Raw genomic sequence first — 22,522 nt, forward strand, 5'->3', positions numbered from 1 at the left:
AACAACCAATCCCAAGCGGACGAGGCGGAACAGATGGACACCGGACAATAATAATATGGCTCTCAAGTGTCTGCAGGTGAACATCAACCATTGTGTCATGGCCCAAGACCTCTTGATGCAAACCATGGCAGAGTGGGATATAGGAGTAGCTATGGTCTCGGAGCCTTATTTTATTCCCAATCGGGACGACTGGGTCTCAGACCACGACAAATCAGTGGCCATCATAACATCCGCTACATCTGGATCCTTTGAGAACATCGTGAGGGGGAGAGGGTTCGTGCTTGCCGTCATAAGTGGCATTGCTTTCATCAGCGTGTACTTCCCACCCAGTCTCACGCTCGCTGAGTTCGAGCAGGTGATCTCACATGTCGGCGCTCTGGTCGGACAGATATCCCCTATACCTGTGCTGGTCGCCGGAGATTTTAACGCGAAATCCACGGCATGGGGATGTCGAGCAACAGACGTCAAAGGGGAAGTTCTCGAAGAGTGGGCTATATCACTAGGACTGGCTGTCCTCAACACCGGGTCGGAAAGCACGTGCGTGCGGCCACAAGGCGAGTCCATAGTGGACATAACTTTTGCATCAAACGCCATGGCACGCCGTGCTCAAAACTGGAAGGTGGTGGTGGATGCAGAGACGGCATCGGACCACCGATATATCCGGTTCGACGTCTCGACACATCCTGCCGCTGGGAGGGGAAACCGACCCGCTGCAGGGGACAGCCCAAGATGGTTAGTGTCAAAAATGGATAGAGAGCTTGCAAAAGAGGCGGCCATTGTCGAGTCCTGGAATGCCAGCACTGGCCTGGCGGAGGCAGCGCAGGTAGAACGAGAGGCCGAACATCTTAGCGCCGCATTGACTCGCGTATGTGACGCAGCAATGCCCAGGGCCAAACCCTTCAGTCCAAAGCGTCGTGTGTACTGGTGGCGACCAGAACTCCGCCAACTGCGGAACACTTGCGTGGCCGCGCGTCGCCAGTACACCAGGTACAGAAGAAGGCGGATCCGAAACCCAGCCGAGGAAGATGCTCTGTACGACACCTACAGGGCCACTCGTACAAACCTAAAGACGGCAATCGCACAGGCCAAGGAGGCAGCTTGGCAGGAGTGGCTAGATATGCTCAATAGGGATCCGTGGGGCAGGCCGTATCGAGCTGTAAGGCAAAAGCTCCGATCTTGGGCACCCCCATTAACAAGCAGCCTCCAACCAGAGCTCTTAAACCGAGTCGTGGGCGCTCTCTTCCCTGAAAGAGGTGAATTCGTGCCACCAGTTATGGCGCCGACCATGAGACCACGCCAAATGGTGACGGAAGTACCGCCGGTGACAGAGGTCGAAATGAGTGTGGCAGTCGTCAAGCTCCGCTCAAAAAAGACAGCCCCCGGGCCCGACGGCATACCTGGGCGTGCCTTGGCAGTCGCACTCAGTGAGCTGGAGGAAAGCGTCCGAGAGTTATTCACCTCGTGCTTGACTCAGGGGCGGTTCCCTGATAGGTGGAAAACAGGCAAGCTGGTGCTCCTCCGGAAGGAGGGACGCCCACCTGATCAGCCTTCGGCCTACCGCCCCATAGTGCTGCTCGACGAGACGAGCAAGCTCTTTGAGCGGATAATCGCGTCTCGTCTAGTCAGAAGCATGCAGCCGGGCTTGAGCGAATGCCAATATGGCTTTCGCCCGCAGCGCTCGACACTGGACGCGATTGCCCGCGTAAGGGAATTAGCAGAGGAGGAAGTCTCTCAGGGTGGGGTTGTGATGTCCGTATCACTGGACATCTCCAACGCATTTAACACTCTGCCCTGGGAGACAATAAAGGCGGCACTCAAATACCACAACGTGCCCGAATATTTACAAAGAATTGTAGCGGACTACTTTGCCGGACGCGTTGTGGTATTTCCAACAAAAGACGGCTGGGGGAGGCGGGAAATGACATGCGGTGTTCCACAGGGCTCGGTGCTAGGGCCGCTCCTGTGGAACATCGGTTATGACTGGGTACTACGCGGGCCCACATTGCGGGGAATCAGCGTTACGTGCTATGCTGACGACACCCTCGTGTCGGCCCGTGGCAGGACCCACAGAGAGGCCGCCTACATAGCCACAGCAGGAGTGGCATATGTGGTACATAGGATCCGTGCGCTGGGCCTAGAAGTGGCTCTACACAAATCCGAGGTCATCGTGTTCCATGGGCCTCGAAATAAACCACCAGAAGGGGCACATATCACTGTGGCAGGAACTTCCATCGCCGTCGGGTCAACGATGAAGTACCTGGGACTCGTTCTCGACGGCAGATGGAAGTTCGAGGAGCACTTCAAGAGCCTTTCTCCAAAACTGCTAGCTGCAGCCGGAGCGCTTGGGCGCATTCTGCCAAATCTGGGCGGTCCAGGAGGAGCCTGCAGGCGGCTTTATATGAGCGTGGTGCGCTCAATGGCGCTATACGGGGCGCCAATATGGGCGGACACCCTGAGAACTCGAAGTGCGGCCCTATTGCGCCGGCCGCAGCGGGCCATAGCTCTCAGGGTGGCTAGAGCATACCGCGATAACTCGCATGTAGCAGCCTGCCTGCTGGCTGGGAGCCCGCCCTGGGACCTTGAAGCCGGCGTTCAGGCCACGGTCTATTGGCGGGTGCTGGCAGCTAGGAGGAATGAAAACTGGCCCGCCCCCCAAGAAGTTCAACACTGGCGGGAAGAAGCACGAGATGTGCTCTTCGAAAAATGGTCGGAACGTCTGGAGATCCCGGGAGCTAGCCGGGACCTGGTGGCCGCTGTTCGGCCCGTTCTAAAAGAATGGGTGGAACGAAAGCACGGCACACCCTCCTTCCATCTCACACAGCTCCTGACGGGGCACGGCTGCTTCGGCTGGTACCTGTGTGAGAGGGTTGGAAGAGAGCCGACGACAGCGTGCCACCATTGTGACGGAGGAGCCGTGGACACGGCCCAACACACGCGCGAGGAGTGCCCTGCGTGGGCGGAGCCTCGCGCTGTCCTGTCCATGGCTGTAGGAAGAGACCTCTCACTGCCGGCGCTGATACGCCGTATGATCGGCAGTGAAGAGGCATGGGCGGCAGTGGCCACCTTTAGCGTCACCGTCCTGACGCAAAAGGAGGCCGCTGAACGAATGCGCGAGGACGACGCCAACTCGCTCCCTCAGCGCCGAAGGAGGCCAGGCAGGCGGCGAAGAGCCTTCGCAGCCCGAATGCTGCCACCCTAACAGAAACTGCGTGACAGAATCTGCGAGTGACAGAACCTGCGAGTGATGGGTCGGGAGCCCCATCACTCGCCTGAAGAGGTTTCCGAGCTGGAAGGCCCTCAAGTGTTCCGAGGTGCCTTCAGCGGAGTAGGCTGCTGGAGCAGCCCCAAATTGATGGGCCCGCAAGGGCAACGCCGGCGGGGTCTCGGAGGTCTGCAAAGTTGTTCCCGTAACCCCGCCCAAAAGCGAGCGTCGGAACACCCCAGGGGTTTTAGTCCGTGCGAGTCGGACATACCCACTCGGCCTCTCCCGGGCCGGGTGGGATCCCTAACGGATTTCCCCTGGGTTAAAAAAAAAAAAAAAAAAAAAAAAAAAAAGGTTAGAACTGCGACCCCCAAGAAAACGAACTGTTGCCAGAAAAGTGGATTAGGTTAGGTTAGAACTGCGACCCTCAAGAAAACGAACTTTAACAATATATTCGGAATATCGTTATATGAACCACGTCAATTCGGAATAAGGGCAATTCAGAATTCGTGATTTTGAAAATCGTAAATGTTAAATTCGGCGTTTGTCACTGTCGGAATTGTTATAATCGGGATATGTGGTTCGGAATTTAAAATTTCGGAATAATGGCAATTCGGAATTCGTGATTTCAAAAATCGTAATCGTACCTAATGCCGAATTAATTTATGATATCAAAATGATACCATTCCGAAATAAAAACCCAAAAAGTATGAAAAAAAAATATTAAGTTCCGCCTCCAGGGGAGAGGGAGAGAAATTAGGGGTGAATTAGCCGCTTACTGACACAGACCGAATTCCACGCGGGCGGAGCCGCGGGCACAGCTAGTTACTAAATAAATAACAAATATTATTAAAAAAAACCAACACTGATACCTCTCATACTTCACGAAATATGAAAGTTTGAATGTGTTTAAATTTCTTCAAAATATATTTCAAAAAATTCTACAAGCTAAACTATTTGACCGATTTCAATGTTTAATATCTCAATTAAAAGCTCATTATATACATTACTTACAAAACAATACTCAAAAAACATATACTGAATACTTTTGGCAAAAAACGGCATCTTAGGTTTTTTTTCTTACTCGATTGCTAGTTTTTACTTGATTTCTAAAAAAAAATATGGAACATGAATAGTTTAATAAACATATACATATATATATATATATATATATATATAGTAGCCGTGTGGTTGCCGGCTTAAGAATAGCCCACTCCGTGCTTATCCATGGATGTCGTAAAAGGCGACTAAAGGAGTAAAAGGACAGTCACCTAAGTCAACTATTTCCCAAGGAGGGTTGATGTCAGGCAGGCGGCCGATCGTAAAAGATATGCCAAATCGTATTTAACATGAGTGCGACAGATAATAGAATATGCGATAGTGCTAGGGCGTACCCCGCAGGCGACGCGCAGGCGCAGCACCCGGCGGCTGTGAGAAATGGACGAGGGTTGCTGCACCAGGGACGGGGGCAGCGTAAGAAGCTAGTCCGGGGAATAGGACTGAGGATTGTAAGTTGGAATATAGGTACGATGACTGGAAGAGGAAGAGAGTTAGCGGATGTTTTGGAAAGGAGACGAATAAACGTGGCAGGAGAAATTGGGGCGGGTTATAAGTTTTACTATTGCGGCAGTGATGGGAAAATAAATGAGGTGGGGGTAGTGTTAGATAAGGAGCTTAAGAACAAGGTGATGGATGTAAAGAGAGTGAATGATAGAGTAATTATCGTGAAATTGTTGATAGAAAACTTGATTTTAAATGTAATTAGTGTATATGCACCGCAGACTGGATGTGATGATAGTTTGAAAGAGAAATTCTGAGAGGATTTGGATGTGGAAATTATGGGAATACCAGAATGTGAGGAGATATACATTGGAGGAGATTTTAATGGACATGTGGGAAGAATGAATGACGGATATGAAAGAGTGCATGGGGGCCGTGGTTACGGGGTCAGAAATGTAGAGGGTGAAGCTGTACTGGAAGCAGCCTTAGCCTTTGACTTAGCCATAGTGAACACCTACTATCAAAAGAAAGAACAACACTTTATCACATACCGTAGTGGTCAACACTCTACCCAAATTGGTTACTTTCTCCTAAGAAGGAGTAAAATACATTTGGCTAAGGACTGCAAAATAGTACCCAGTGAGAGCCTAGTTTCCCAGCATAGGTTACTGATTCTAGACTTAAATCTTAAAGTACAACGTTTGCAAAAGAACTCGAAGCCCCCACCTAGAACGAAATGGTATAGATTGAGTGACAGGGAGTTAGCTGAAGAATTTAGAAAAAGAATAGTCGATAAGATGGTAGGAATGGGTGATATGGCAGAGATGAGAGTGAATGATTGCTGGAATGAAATCGTAGTATGTGTAAGAAGTGTGGCGAGGGATGTTTTTGGGGAAACAACAGGGAAAGGCAAGATTGATAGGGATACATGGTGGTGGAATGAAGATGTGCGAATGATTCTGAAAGAAAAGAAGAATGCTTTTAAAGAATGGAAAAGTGTGGAAGAGGGTAACGATAGAGAGAAAGAAATCAAGAGGTCAGCTTATCTAACAAGTAAGAAGAAGGCTAAAAAAGCAGTTGCAATAGCAAGGGCCAAGGTACAAGATAAATTGTACGATTTCGTTGAGAGCCCACAAGGCCAAAAAGACCTTTACAGAATAGCAAGAGAGAGAGAGAGAGAGAGGAATGCAAGAGATATAAATCATATGAAATGTATGAGAGACGAAGCAGGAAAGATTTTGACGGATAACAAGAGCATACAAGAACGCTGGAAGAACTACTTTAGTAAACTTATGAACGAAGAAAATGATTGGAGTGGAGTGCTAGAAAATGCTAGAAATAACATTGGTATTGTGAAAGAGATCACTATAGAAGAAGTAAAAATGGCAGTGCAAGGTATGAAGAATGGGAAAGCGGTTGGGCCAGATGGTATACCTGTGGAAGTATGGAAGTTTCTGAAAGCGGATGGATGGAAGTGGCTGACTATTCTTTAATAAGTTGTTGCAACAAGAGACAATCCCTGATGAATCGTGCAACAGTTCACTGGTGCCCGTTTTTAAGAATAAGGGTGATGTACAGGATTGCAACAACTATCGAGGAATAAAGCTCATGTCACATAGTATGAAGATATGGGAAAAAGTGGTAGCGAGACGAATGAGCGAAGAAAGTGAGGTAACACAGAACCAATTTGGGTTTATGCCGGGCCGGGGAGCTACGTACGCCATATTTGCACTTCGCCAACTGTGCGAAAAATACAGACTTGCGCAAAAGAACTTGCACATGGTGTTCGTGGACCTGGAAAAGGCATACGATAGAGTCCCCCGTAAGGTTCTGTGGTGGTCTATGAGAGAGAAAGGAATGCCAGAGAAGTATGTGCGGCTTGTTCAGGCGATGTATGATAGAGCCAGTACTCACGTCAGGTCTAAAGCTGGAGTAACCGACAAGTTCAATGTGGCGGTAGGTTTACACCAGGGATCGGCTTTAAGTCCATATTTGTTCCTCCTGGTTATGGATGCTCTGACATCGAACATACAGGAGGAGGCACCCTGGTGTATGCTGTTTGCCGATGACATTGTTCTTGTCGGAGAAAATGCACTTGAGGTCCAGAGCAGGCTGGTAAAATGGCAAGAAAAGCTAGAAAGTGTGGGACTGAAAATAAGCAGAACCAAAACGGAGCACATGTTCTGCGATTTCGTTGGTCTATCCAGTTTTTCCCATATTGCCTTAGATGGTGTATCCCTACCAGTCTGCGCCGACTTCCCGTACCTTGGGTCATTGATCCAGAGCGACGGACGCATCGACCGTGACGTGAAAAATAGAATAAATGCGGGATGGATGAAATGGCGACAGGTCTCTAGAACATCTTGCGATCCACGAATGCCTCTTAAACTTAAGGGGAAAATTTACAGGACGATCGTGAGACCTGTTGTAATGTATGGATCAGAATGCTGGGCGACGAAAGTGACGGATGAAAGAAGAGTGCACGCAGCGGAAATGAGAATGTTGAGATGGATGTGTGGAGTGACGAGAAAGGATCGGATTAAGAATGAGTATATTAGGGGAAGTTTGAAAGTAACACCAGTAACGGTGAAGATAAGAAGTAGTAGGTTATCGTGGTATGGGCATGTGATGAGGAGGGATGAATGCCATATAGGCAAAAGAATGTTAGGGATTAATGTTGATGGACGGAGAGCGTCTGGTAGCCCCAAAAAGCGATGGATGGGTTGTGTGAAAGAGGATATGAGAAAGAAAGGAGTGAGTGCTGAGGAGAGGAGAATGGAAGAGAAAAACATGTTGTGCCGACCCCACATAACGTGGGATAAGGGCAGGAAGAAGAAGAGATACATATATATATATATATATATATATATATATATATATATATATATATATATATATATATATATATATATAGTACTGAGTATATAAAAAGTATTACAAAAAAAACCCGACACCGATACCCTTCATTCTTCACGAAATATTTAAGTTCAATTATGCACACTCTTACAAATAAATTTATTTAAAAGAAATCTTCAACCGCAGTAAGTGCACTGATTTTAATATGAAATGTTTCATATGAAAAGAAATCACCCAATTTATTTTAATAAAAAAAAACCTGAATAAAGTTTTTTCCTGGTGCTGAATTACAAAAAAATATAACGAAATAGAAATTATTTTTATTTAAAGTGACTACATTCGTAAACAAAAAACTCAAATGTCCTCTTCGGGTTTACCGGTAGATGTAGAACTGAAAAAGAAAAGTCATTTTGAGGTATAGATAGGTATAGATTATAGATGTACATGGTATGGAAACTTCTGGTTTCAAAGGAGCGTTTCCCCATATATGGCCCGCTTGGTAAGCTGCTCGAAGATGTTTACAATTTCAAAAAACACAGCTTGTTTTTTGAAATTGTAACGATAGCAAAACAATAACACAAATCTAGGGTTACTTTATACTAAAATTAAAATATGTAGGTACACATCTAACAACTGACAAAATCAAAAACTTAAAAGTTGACGTACTCCTATTTTCCCGTCTTTTTATAGTGGCCAGAGAAAGGCAGCTTGATCTAAACGAATTCTTCCAGTACGAAAACCAAATTTGTCCACCTTCGTTGTCAGTCAATGAAGGGCTTCGTTCAGGGAACAAATCTGATTTGGCCAAGAAATTGGAACCTGCCAACCCTGCCACCTATATCAGCCGCTCTCTATAAACATGCACTTCGAGCAGCTTACCAAGCGGGCCATATATGGGGAAACGCTCTGAAACCAGAAGTTTCCATACCAGGTCCATCTTCTTGGGGATGGACTAAGGAAAAAGAGAGTTGGACTCCAGCATGGTCGGCAGTTACAGCGATTTGGTCGCAATTAAGCCTCTTGGATCATTGTGGCTGCAAATCTGGCTGCGAAACTATGCGTTGTGGGTGTCGTCGCGTCAGCTTACCATGCACAGCCCAGTGTAAATCATGCAAAGGTGGCTGGCTGTATAAATCAAAAGTAAGTTAATGTAATTTTCAATCCAGGGTTATTTTTCATGCTGACCACTGATTATAGGTCTGGCACAAAATTATAGATTTAATGGTAATCAGCTAGGCACAAAAATAATTCAACAGTAATCTACAGCAACCAGTTCATGTATGATCGGTGATTATGTAGTATTGAAATGGTATGAGTACTTGAAACCGACTTTTCTTTTTCAGTTCTACATCTACCGGTGAAGCCGAAGAGGACATTTAAGTTTTTTGTTTACAAATGTAGTTACTTTAAATAAAAATAATTTCTACTTCGTTATATTTTTTTGTAATTCAGCACCAGGAAAATTTTATTCTGTTTTTATTTTTTATTTATTAAAATAAATTGGGTGATTTCTTTTCATATGACACATTTCATATTAAAATTAGTGCACTTACTGCGGTTGAAGATTTCTTTTTAATAAATTTATTTGTAAGAGCGTGCATAATTGAACTTAAATATGTCGTGAAGAATGAAAGGTATCGGTGTTGGGTTTTTTTGTAATACTTTTTATATACTCAGTACTATATATATATAGTACATGAATAGTTATTTAACTATTCATGGTCCATATTTTTTTTTAAGAAATCAAGTAAAAACTATCAATCGAGTAAGAAAAAAAAACTTAAGATGCCGTTTTTTGCCAAAAGTATTCAGTATATGTTTTTGACTATTTTTTATAAGAAATGTATATAATGAGCTTTTATTTGAGATATTAAACATTGAAATCGGTCAAATAGTTTAGCTTGTAGAATTTTTTGAAATATTTTTTAAAGAAGTGGCGCCATCTCTGTTCCTAAGGGGTGAAACTTGCGCTGCTGCGGGTCAAATCACTCAGTTTGGTCCCTTCTAGCACTGTGCAAAGCGGCTTGCTTTTATCATGAAGTGCAGCATCCGGGCAAAAAATGGCCATAACAAGTATGACTATATAGCCAACGTCTACAATAACTAGTGCGTATTTTTAGGGTGAGTGAGCACTTAATACCAATATCAATATCGCCCAAAGGGGTTCATGAGAACGGTTTTGTAATCAGTCGACCTCACGTGCATAGGCCGACTTTGATAAGTTCGATAATTAAATGCCAGTTAAATGTGTCCTCGTAGTCAAACAATTTGAAATTGCGATCATGGAACTGACATGATAGTGTACTATAATTATTTACCGATACGGACTGTTATGTGTTTTGATCTATTAGCACAATCGGATTAAGTCTAACCTCGAAATCCTTCCAAAGATATGAAATTTGGTAATACATTATTTATAAAAACAATGTATATTTTAGGACCTACAAACAAAGAAAAACCAATTTTTTTGAGAAAAGTTCGTGTATATATATTTTATAGCTCAACTAAAAACGTTATAACAATGTTGCGTCTAATATAAAAGAAACCAGTTATTCAACTATACGTCACAGCTTAAGTTTTTAAGTTCCGATAAAAACTGTGGAAGTTGTACAAAAAAACTAAAGCGCGCCAACAATTCTACCTTAATGCGCTCATATTATGCAAAGAATAGTCCTAATTATGGGGTATTAAATGAAAGAACATAATAAAATACATGAAAACGACTTTTGGAGTGGAATGATAATTTATAAAAATGAATTTTAAAAAAAAATTGACAGAAGCAAGTACAAAATAGGTGTTGAAGTCCCTGACTTCTAAGCTAGGTAAAAAAAACCTGTTACAGAAGTTAGTGTCGTCTCCCAGACAATAGAAATAGGCAGAATTTGCTGTCTACGTATGATGTATTGTTTACATGGAATTACTGAACTGATTTTGATAAATGTGGCGACAAATTCATTCGCCTTTGTAGCCCAGGTGCACAAAACTTAAATGTTAACCGACTTTCAAAGGAGGACATTAGGTACGAATAGAAACCGTTGTTTTGCTTATTTATCAAACAAATTTAATTTATAAATTATAAGTCCACTCCAAAATATCGTTTTCATGTGTTTTATGTAATGTTCTTTCAATTAATACCCGATAATTAGGACTATTCTTTGCATAATATGAGCGCATTAAGGTGGTTCGATTTTCATACAAAATTCAATCGGCTTTAATTAAGGCACTACACACTATTACTACACAAATATTTGCTCATTTATCTACTTTCGAATATTCGTTTGCGCTAAATTAATAGAAAAATTTTGTTTCATACAGAAATCATACATAAATCAACGTAATCTTTTCATAAATTTTACGTATGTGTGTGTCACAAATGTCGTGTACAAATACGTTGCGTGCGGCGTTGTCGCTCTATGATGTTGGCGACCTTGCCTGGCCGATCTGGCAGGATTTGCAGTGCCGTCATGTTTAGTGCATTTTTTGTTGACAGTGTTGACACTGACACATAGGGTCATGTTTATTATGACTTATCAATTTGTTTGTGTAAATTGAAAATGATAGCAACGTCTAAATCAAGTTACAAAAATCATCGGTATTCTGGTCCGCGAAAATCCAGGAAAATTCAGACTCAATTGAAGCGGAATTCATGATGGTGAAGTTTCGTAAGGTACAGTTTCACTCCTTCATTGTACATTGTAATTTTCTCGTGCCGATCTTTTTAGAAAATAATTCTCACTTCTTCCGTAATGGTAGGATAATAAGCAGTGAACAATTCCTATATAATGTAATTATTACTGTTTTGGTTGCCGAATAGTCAATGTGTCACTAACTCTAGGTTTTTTAGGTATTGTGCAAAATGAAGAGGCATTCTTGGAAATAAAATGTTTTCCTTCAATTAGCCAGAAAAAATCAGGACATCCTCACTGCAATAAAATAGAAACTTTCCTGGGGTTTAAAATGATGGTACAAAATTGTATATGAATGAAAAACACAATTATTACTACCAGGTAAATAAGTGATAACTTTATTAGAATCCATATTGTTGCATCATCTTTCTATAGGTAGAATACATTAGAGATTTTGTGCTATCATGATATTATTTTTCTTTCAGGTACAGGGACAACTACGGATAACAAATATGAAAAAATGTTATTTCATTTGTTGTGTGAATCCATCTACACCAACAAGACTTCCACTGCTGGACATAGGCCTCCCCCAGGGATCTCCACAACGACCGGTCTTGCAAGACCGGCCAAAATATCGAGAAAAAAATATTATAAATAAACATGATAAATATCCCGTTTTCTATAATAGTTATAATTAGAAGGCCATGCAATGTTGTTACTCACTGTACTTGAATCCAAAAAAAATAAAAATATAAAAAGTTTTAATTTTATTTTACAATTACTACTTTTTTATTAGTACATTACGATACAAGTGCGAAAAGTAGGAAATTGGCAACGAGTGGCGATACATTGAAACACGACCGAAGGGAGTGTTTTAATCGACACGAGTTGCGAATTACCTTTTCGCACGTGTATTGTACAACGTTTTACAGTACATAATTATGGCCCTTTACATTTTCGACATATGCACGTATATGCACCATATATGTAGTAAAAAGTATTTTTTCTACTCGTCGAGTATAATCTGTTAATTACAACTTCACATGCAACACTACAACCTTACTCTTTTCAACGTTGGATAGTCTATGGCACTTCCGACTCAAGCATAAGAATTTTATCGATACGGTTTAGTCAATTATAAAAATTTTGAAAATATAACTTCATACATTTCGAGGAGACTCGATTTAATGCATCTGCTTTGTGATTGGTTGGCCAACAAAAACATTTTATTTTATGTTGTAGTAGAAACAATTGCTTCATAAGTCAGAAACGCGCATGTGACACCGTTCATATAGCAACATCCATAACCTACGAAAACCACTTAGCGTTGCTTGTTAGTCTCCATAGGCTACGGTGGCCAAAATCGAGAAAAAAACTGTCTTGAAATTGAATTTAGCAAGGAGCAGGTACCAGGGCCTCATGAGTTACGAGGAGGTGTCTTTGACCAACCCGCCGGGGGCGCCGGGCCCGGCGGCCGGGGCATTGGTATGAACTGTATGAAGGTATCGCGGGCTGCGGCAGCTCGCGTAGCTGTATATTTTTGGTTTGTTTACCTATATGATTCTTCTAGTTGAAAGTATTATTTGTTTGTCTCGTAGAAAAAGTATTGCATACAATAGTGATATAATCAAGCTTTTCAATCTCGTACCTTAACTTAAGCAACTCAGCAAGCTTCGTTGCTTAAACACGTTACTCGACTGAAAAGCTCTCTATTATATCACGATTGTATAAAATACTATTTCAACACACTTGCTCAAAACGACGTCGTGCAGTCGTGTTTTAATTTATCGACACTCGTTTCGAATTTCCTCTTCTCCGCACTTGTAGCTTAAATAAATAAAAAAAGGTAGAATTGTTTAGTTTAGTTTTTTTTTTGTACATTTTCCACAGTTTTTGTCGGAAATTAAAAATTTAAGCTGTGACGTATTGTTGAATAACTGGTTTCTTTTATATTAGACGCAATATTGTTATAACGTTTTTAGTTGAGCTATAAAATATATATACACGAACTTTCTCAAAAAAAGTGGTTTTTCTTTGTTTGTAGCTCCTACAATATACATTGTTTTTATAAATAATGTATGAACGAATCATAGTATATTTAATAACCTTTCGTTTGATATAGCACACTTGTATGTATGACTCATGGTATAGTTATAATTTAGATTTTGCAAATTTCGGCAGCGGTCACATGTATGACGCCATTATTTGTCACTCAGGCACTATAGAGATTGTCTCCCAGCAATTTTATGATCCTTTTTATATTGCTAATAACATACTAGAAGCTTATGCGGAATATCCTGAAAATGACCAATTTAGATTTTTTTAACTTTCATGCATTTGTTCTAGCAAATACCTACATTTTGATGCATAATTTTCACATTTTTGGTCTGATATTGACTATTTTGATATCAGTATATGGCTTGAGACATCAGCTTTAATTTTGTAGTACATTGCTTTAACGTCCGACTTTTGGTTTGGTTGAAAAACCCAAATAATCGTTTTTTTTTTTTCATCATTTTGATTTATTTATAAATTTCTCTTAGACTATTGTATACATATTTTGGTACATAGTGTAGTAGTTAAATATATAATATTTTATTGGCTTTCGTTGAATACCCCACACGTGTATGTGCAATGCATAGTTTGGGTGCAAAATGCAATATTCGCAACGAGGCGGGAGTCATTTTGATGACGTCATTCCGCTGAAGAAGATGGCCGGCGCCGCTGTCTCCCGGCAGTTTTGGAGATCCAGTACCATGCCCAACAGCATACTAAAATTTGGTAGCGGTTTTCGGATCTGAACTATATTCCCATAAGGCAGTGCACATATAATATATGTATAAACGTATAAGTTCTGACTGACTGACTCACTTAAATCAACGCCCAGCCCAAACCGTTGGACCTAGAGCAGAATTTTTCACAATAGGTAACTTTTATGACGTTAGTACTAAGAAGGGGTTTTTCAAAATTCATCCCCTAAGGTGGTGAAAAAGGGGTTGAAAGTTTGTATGGAGATCATATTTTTTTTTAGTGCGGGACTTGAAACTTCGTATAAAGGCATTTTATTAAAATACAAGAAAAGTGATTTCAGCGTTTTTAAAAATTCATCCCCTAAATGGGTTAAAAAAGGGTTGAAAGTTTGACTCCATTACAAATACTTTGAAACTTCCTAGAAAGGCATAATAGCCGATTAAAAAAAAAAGTAATATTAACGTTTTTGGAAATTCAACTCCTAAGGGGTTTAAAAAGGGGATGAAAGTTTGTCTTGGGGTTCAAATTTTATAATATAAATGTTTATTAATTATAATAAAAAAACAAGAAAAGTCATTTCAGCGTTATTAAAAATTCATCCCCCAAGGTGGTGAAAAAGGGGTTGAAAGTTATACAAACTTTTAACTGATCAAATATTTTTGTGAGTGTGGGACTTGAATCTTTGTATAAAGGCATATTATTAGAATACAAGAAAAGTAATTTCAGCGTTTTTAAAAATTAATTCCTTAAAAGGTAATATTAAAAAAGGGTTGAAAGTTTGTAACTATTGTAAGAAAAAAATATTGTAAGCTAAGAGTTTGAAACTTGGTAAAAAGGTATTTCATTAAAAGAGAAGAAAGCTAATTTCAGCGTTTTTGGAAATTCATCCCTTAAGGTGGTGAAAAAGGGGTAGAAAGTTTGTATGGTCAAACATTTTTTTAAGTGCGCGACTTGAATCTTTGCATAAAGGCATGTTATTATAATACAAGAAAAGTGATTTCAGCGTTTTTAAAAATTCATCCCCTAAAGTGGTTAAAAAGGGGTTGAAAGTTTGTCGTGGTCCTAATTTTATTTTAAGCTAGGTACTTGAAACTTCATAGAAAGATATATAATTAAAAGAGAAAAAAACTTATTTCAGCATTATTGAAAATTCATCCCCCAAGGTGGTAAAAATGGGGTGGAAAGTTTGTATGGAGATCAAATATTTTTTTGAGTGCGGGACTTGAATGTTTGTACAAAGGCATATTATTAGAATACAAGAAAAGTAATTTAAGCGTTTTTAAATATTCATCCCCTAAAAGGGTTAAAAAGGGGTTGAAAGTTAATCTATTACAAATGCTTAGAAACTTCTTAGAAAGGCATTGTATAAGAATCCAAAAAAGTTATTTCAACGTTCTTAAAAATTCAACCCCTGAAGGGGTTAAAAAGGGGGGATTAAGTTTATATGTGGTACAAATTTTCTTTTAAGCTAGGAACTTGAAACTTGGTAAAATCTATATATATAAACGTAAAAGTCCTGACTGACTGACTCACTTAAATCAAAGCCCAGCTCAAACCGTTGGACCCAGAGACCTGAATTTTTCACAATAGGTAGTAGTGGTGAAATCAAATTATATTTTTATTCCAGGTCTTCTATGCATTCACGTGCTTTAAGTTTTTCAGCAATCTCAAGACCACTCAAGAGGAAATCTGTAGGTACAGATCAACTGTGCAGTGTCAGCGCATAGTCGCATTGCAATAACCACCCAGCTATTAACAACGATAACGAATAAGAAGAAAATTAATAACTTTAGATACAGGTGCAGATATTACTATCCTTAACTTGTAGGTAATTTGAGATACGGATAAGTTACTTCTACCATCTGTTTTATGATTCTATTATAGCCTGACAACTCGCGGTTGGACCCTGACAAGTAGGGTAGTGGCGTTCCAAATGGCTTACAAGTAGCGTTTAATTTGTTTGAACCAACTTACCTGGCACTTCATGTAGTAGCTAGCGCCATGCCATGAAACAGCAAAGCAGATCGGGCTGTGAGGGTGGCATTCCAGAAGGTGCAATATCGTTTCGCAAGAACACAGGTGTAACCAAATAAGTTTACCTAGGAGTGATACCTACCTGGCACTGAATATGGTAGCAAGCGCCATGAAACAGCCGTCCGCGACGCGCGGCGGCCCGGTGAAGCACTTGTCCACCGTCCAGTCAAGCAGAGGACCGATATCGGGGTTGCAGTCTAGAAGAAACACTATCGTTTCGCGGGCCAGTTCGTACATCTAAACAAATGGATACATTATTTAATCAAAGCAGTTCTTGATATCATACGATATGTACTAACCAGCGTCAAATATGTAGACAGTGACGGCCAAAGCGGCCAAATATAACGGAAGACATCGTTATTAAATTTCTATGGTACCTAAAAAAGGCGTGTTACGATATACTTGGCCACTTTCTATTTGATGCTGACTATACGCCATGCTCTTTTGCTGATATCTCTATACAGATGTAGTGCATAATTATTTTTCATCGTATTATAACGGAAAGGTACGAACGTGTCTTGCTATTTAAGTCAGTCTCGGTACAAAAAGGTGAGGTACTAATGTTGACTGAAGTAGCATGACAAATACGAAACTTTCCGAGAAAATACGATGGAAAACATAATTATGCAACTAATATTATAAATGCGAGTGTGTCTGTCTGCCTGTCTGTCTGTCTGTTACCTCTTCACGCTTTTAAACTGCTGAACCGATTTATGTAGTTGAAATTTAGTTACAGATAGTTTGAGTCCCGGGGAAGGACATAGGGTAGTTTTTATCCCAGAAATAATATTTTATGGGGGTGATGGGGGTGAAAAGGGGGGTGGAAGTTACTATGGGGAATCGATAAAAAGCAGATTGGATAAAAATTAAGCTACCCAAATTTCTAACTCCACGCAGACGAAGTCGCGGGCAAAAGCTAGTAATATTATAAATGAGAAAGTAGCTCTGTCGGTCCGTCTGTTACCTCTTCACGCTTAAACCACTGAACCGATTTAGATTTTTTTATTTTTTTATTTATCTAAAACAATCTTAAAATACTATGTACATTTGGAAACAGCGATCGAAAACCGCGTACGGTTTATCTGCCGCCATTGTCGCTCGTTTACATTCCGGTTATCCGGTTAGGTATCTATCTAAATTTAATATTAAGGAAATACTGGTAAGTTAAGTAATCAGCATTTAGTTTGCCCGAGTTGTTGATAAACAACTCGGGCGCGCACCTGTACTTGATAACAACATATTTTTTTAAATTATTTTAGTCTTATGTGTGTTATTAAGTATATTTTGATTAGCATCATTGGGCCATGAGTTTAGTGTATCGGGTAACAGAAATTGCCAGGTTCTTTTTCCATAGGTATTCTTGTAAGGTATACATATATATACATACTTTGGTATATTGATATTTCTTAATTTTTGTGACCTAGATCTATTTCTAAGGTTAGGTAAGTTAGCGATTTCTGTTGTATATACATAGGTACATCATCATATGGGTACATGTGGGTAGCTGAGGAATGTGCGGTAGGTTCAGAATAAAAATAAATCAGTCTTGGTCTAGCTAGCTCGGTGGTTTTACTTAGATCCCTAATCCCGAATACTACAATTTCATCACAACTAGCATCATTTTAAACTTATCATAGACATTAATTATTTTACAGTACTCAAATAGCTTTGATTCGTCATTTCTATACATTTTTCTTATCGAGTTAGGTACAATTGTTTTTATCAGGCTTATTTGTAGTTTATATACATTATCCAGGTAAGTTTTATAAGTTCTGCCGTAACTACTTAAGCTGTAACTAATTATCGATTCGCCTAGTGACATGTATAGCATTCTACGGGTACTAAAAGGTATTTTATATTTTAAAAGGGATAAATTGGACAATATGGATGTGTTTATTACATACATAATTAATGTGAGGGCCCCAGTTAAATGTATTATTTATTTTTAGGCCAAGGTATGTATGTTTGTCTACTTGCTCCAGGGGTTCGCACTGGGGGCATTTCACGTCAAGCGGGCAGCATAAAAATTGTCAGGTTCTGGATTTTGTTCATAGTTGGATTAATTGGACCTATATGTGAACTAAAAAAATTTGCATCATTACTTTTTTAATATATTGCTTCGTTAAAAATTTATACGCATTTAAAAAAACTACAAAATTTGAGGAACGGATTTTTTCAAAATTATTATTGCAATTCTTTCAATGGATTTAATAATAACTAAATAGTGATTATTTGAGAATATTAGTCGATTTCCTTGAACATTTAAAAAAAGTGTTTTTTAATCTGTTTTTCATATAACAAACCGGAAGTTAGTATTACATATCTTTTTTTTCCAACTTCGCATTTTTTTATATTTTTTATTTTTACACAATAATGTAGCTTATGGTGTACTAATGTCCTATATTTTTTTTTATAATGGCATCTCGATTGGTTTTGAAGATTCATGAAGTAATTCGAAAGTACTGCGCGACGCTCCGTACTGAGCGGTAGGTCTATGTGGCAGTCTTTAGGGGCCAATTACGGGTTTTTTTACTTTTGCGTAACGGAATTAAAGCAATAAACAATTTTCATCGGTTAAGATGTATAAAAGCAAATCATGTATTATTCAATCGTGCCTTGTAGCGCTATCTCTGATAATTTAGGCGGGGTATGTCACATGCTTAAGAGGTCACTTTCGAGTTAGGTCACGTTCTGAGGACGTCACTTTTTGTACGTCACATTCTGAGTACGTCACTTGTCTGAGAACACCACTTTCTAAGGACGTCACTTTCTGAAAAAGCCACTTTGAGGCCCTCGCTTTCTGAGTTCGTCACTTTCTGAGTACGTCACTTTTATAGCAAAGTAATATTTAAGCGTACATGATTGCTGGTATCCATTGTTCACGCAGGTATACGCTTTAATCTTACTATGCTATAAAAGTGACGTACTCAGAAAGCGAGGGCTTCAGAAAGTGGCGTTCTCAGAAAGTGACGTCCTCAGAAAGTGGCGTTCTCAGAAAGTGACGTACTCAGAATGTGACGAACTCAGAATGTGACAAACTCAGAATGTGACGTAAAGAAAGTGATGTCCTCAGAACGTGACCTAACTCGAAAGTGACCTCTTAAGCATGTGACATACCCCGCCTAACCCTAGCTATAGTTATTAAGTTACCTCTAGCGTTTTGTTAAAACATAAACGTTTTGTTTTCAGTTCCAAGATATGGTTGATCAGAGATAGCGCTACAAGGCACGATTGAATAATACATGATTTATTATTTACAACGACGGGACTTAATCGCGTAAAATAAGTATTAAACCCACCTCCGACGTTTCGAGGACGGCTTATACTTATTTTACGCGATTAAGTCCCGTCGTTGTAAATAATAATGAGTAAAAATCGTGAAAGTTTAAATCAGTGTAATACATGATTTGCTTTTATACATCTTAACCGATGAAATATTGTTTATTGCTTTAATTCCGTTACGCAAAAGTAAAAAAACCCGTAATTGGCCCCTAAAGACTGCCACATAGAACTACCGCTCAGTACGGAGCGTCGCGCAGTACTTTCGAATTACTTTATGTATCTTCAAAACCAATCGAGATGCCATTATAAAAAAAATTATAGGACACCATAAGCTACATTATTGTGTAAAAATAAAAAAAATAAAAAAATGCGGTTGAAAAAAAAAAAAGATGTAATACTAACTTCCGGTTTGTTATATGAAAAAAAGATAAAAAAAACTTGTTTTATAAATTTTCAAGGAAATCAACTAATATTCTCAAATAATCACTATTTAGTTATTATTAAATCCATTGAAAGAATTGCAATAATAATTTTTAAAAAATCCGTTCCTCAAATTTTGTAGTTTTTTTAAAAAATAAATAAAAAAAAAAGAGAGTGCGTATAAATTTTTACGAAGCAATATATTAAAAAAGTAATGATGCCCCATTTTTTAGTTCACATATAGGTCAAATTAATCCAACTATGAACAAAATCCAGAACCTGACAATTTTTTGCTGCCCGCTTGACGTGAAATGCCCCACTGGTGTTTGTGTGCTATGATCCTAGGTTTTATTTGGCATTTTTTGTAAGCGGAGTGGATATACATAACTTTTGTTTTGTCGTAGTTAATAACTAATCCTACGTCGTGGGCCCAGGCACATAATAGATTGAAATTGATTTGTAGGATATTTTCTGCTAATTTTATATCTGAATGGGCGGCCAAGAGGCAAGTGTCATCTGCGAATTGGTACACAGAGCCGTCAGGAAATATATTGCACATGTCATTTACGTACAGTAGGTATTCGGTTGAGATGAGATATGATGATCAGATGAGATATGGTATGGAAACAGTTTGACGTAGCGGAAGCTAGTATAGGATAGTGCAGTAAAACAAATACTTCTGCACAACACGTATAATTTGTTAAGCACTGGCTCTAAATTTAACATAAAACACCAAAAAAAATCTACAATTATTTTTCTGACTGTCCGCTTTCCGCACTGGCGTGAACAGGTGTACGTGCGAAAGATAACGGCGTATAAATTTAGCTGTAGAAGGAAAGAAATGGATTAATGAGATGGAGATTATGGACGATAATGGCTATTTCAACGAGTGATTGGTGCCTAAATTTAATGCCGAATATTAGTTTCGCCTGACAATTAGGGGCAATTAGAATTTTGAAAATGCCGTAAAGGAATGCGGAATACGGATAACAGCGGCTTTACAGAATTAAAAGAAACATGGCACAAAAAATAACAATGAACAATTATAGGGTAATTAAACGGGAACCGATCCCATAACGTTAAAAAAATATTCAAGCTCGGTAGACGATGACGATTTGCTTGTTCATTTCCAAAGAAAACGTTCAGCCAACCAACGCTGTACCGTGACCTATCGAACCACGCAGTATGCGGGCTCGTGTCCTCCAGCTCCGTAGACGATGACAATTTGCTTGTTCCTTTCCAAAGAAAACGTTCGGCCAACCAACGCTGTACCGTGACCTATCGAAACCACGCAGTATGCGGGCTCGTGTCTTCCGTGGGTCTGATAGTACCTGACCGCCGGTCGACGACCATCCACTGCCGACGGCCTGTCGGCGGTTGTGCCTTGTCGTTGATACGGCCACCTCGTACCACCGGAGCACTGCTCGACGGTGGCCTTAAAAAGGGTTCTGGTGCAGGCAACTACGGCCAACAAGGCCGCGGAATGACGGGAAGAGAAGCGCACTCCAAGTTATTATTGGCAACTTCCGAAGAAAACGTTCCTCTCGATTAAAGGTTTACTTGACGGAAACAAGGAAAAAATTAAAAAAATATTCGCGGACCACGAACAGACCTTTCCACGTCAATCTCCAAAATCAATCTGAAGTCATCCGAAGAAAACAAATTTCTTCTTTCCGAATCAGAATTGAAATTCAAAATTTAACGCCTAATTTAATTTTAAATTGTAACCTGCCTACATCGGAAATATCACAGTCCAAAAAAGGTTCCATGTGTTTTTATAAAGCGCCATCTAAGAGAATTCCGCGCTAACGATAACCTACTAGCCCTCGCATAACAAACAACGAAAAAAATACCGAAGAAATACGCAAAGTACGTTGATATGGAAGAAGTTCCACAAACCACCGATAGATGGCAAAAAAATAAATATGTAGCGAACGCTACAATAGCTAGTATAAGCGCGAAAATAAGATAATTGAGCCTTAGAACACTTTCAGTGCCTAGCTCTCCAATACTCATTAAATAAGTAAACGGCATATGGGTACAAATATATACTATTAATGTATTTTGTTTGGTTTTAATACCTGCTCACGTTAATGCATATACTGGTACCTACCTTGTCGTTAGTGGAAGAAAGCATCTCGCTCAGCCAGGGGTAGAGCGAGCCGTCTTCGGCCAAGGCGTTCGGTGCGAAACATGAGCCGCAGCAAACCAGTGCACTCATTGCCTGCATACAATATGTAGTATTTAGTTTACATACCATGATTCAATTGAGAACAGTATTTTTGTACAACACATCTCATGCATATAATTCACATCAATTCATTTTCGAAGTGTATAAAGTTCAAAGTTCAAATATATTTTATTCTTGTAGGCCTAGCAACAAACACTTATGAATGGTAAATAATATGTACATCACCGTGTATCGGATCATTATACACACTTATTCACTTTATGGTCGCCGACGCCGACGCCGCGTCGGTGTAAATATTTTTCTTCTGTACTTAACTAAAAACTCTGAACACTCCAGAGTATTAAACATTGCATAGGTATTTACGTGATTAACCAAGAAGATTTACCTTCAAGGCGGATAGATTGAGTCGTTCATCGTTTTCTTGAGTAGGTGGTTGAGGAACAAGGGCACCTAAATGTTTGGCGAGCGGTCCGCACCAACCGGAGAAGAGTGAAAATAAACTACGGCACAGGTCCTTCTTCATTAATGATCCATACATGTGCACTGTGAAATATAATACGTACACTCACTCATCATATATTAATTGTGTATTCTCCCATTTCAGGCGAGTGAAGACGACGTTTGTGTTCAACATGCACAATAATAATATTTGCTTTTAGC

The 22,522-nt window shown here is 39.9% G+C and overlaps 1 protein-coding gene across 2 annotated transcripts in view; it reads right to left on the reverse strand.

Moving 5' to 3' along the window:
• Positions 1 to 22,522, reverse strand: part of LOC134754145 (protein furry) — a 351,985-nt gene that overhangs the window by 243,679 nt on the left and 85,784 nt on the right. For both annotated transcript variants that reach the window (XM_063690243.1, XM_063690242.1), the window contains 3 exons: positions 22,248 to 22,405; positions 21,785 to 21,895; positions 16,052 to 16,206 (listed from right to left, as the gene is read on the reverse strand). In XM_063690243.1, coding sequence (XP_063546313.1) covers positions 16,052 to 16,206; positions 21,785 to 21,895; positions 22,248 to 22,405 — 424 coding nt within the window. The remainder of the gene's footprint in view (positions 1 to 16,051; positions 16,207 to 21,784; positions 21,896 to 22,247; positions 22,406 to 22,522) is intronic.

This window comes from Cydia strobilella, chromosome Z, assembly GCF_947568885.1.
Source record: "Cydia strobilella chromosome Z, ilCydStro3.1, whole genome shotgun sequence".
NCBI lineage: Eukaryota > Metazoa > Arthropoda > Insecta > Lepidoptera > Tortricidae > Cydia > Cydia strobilella.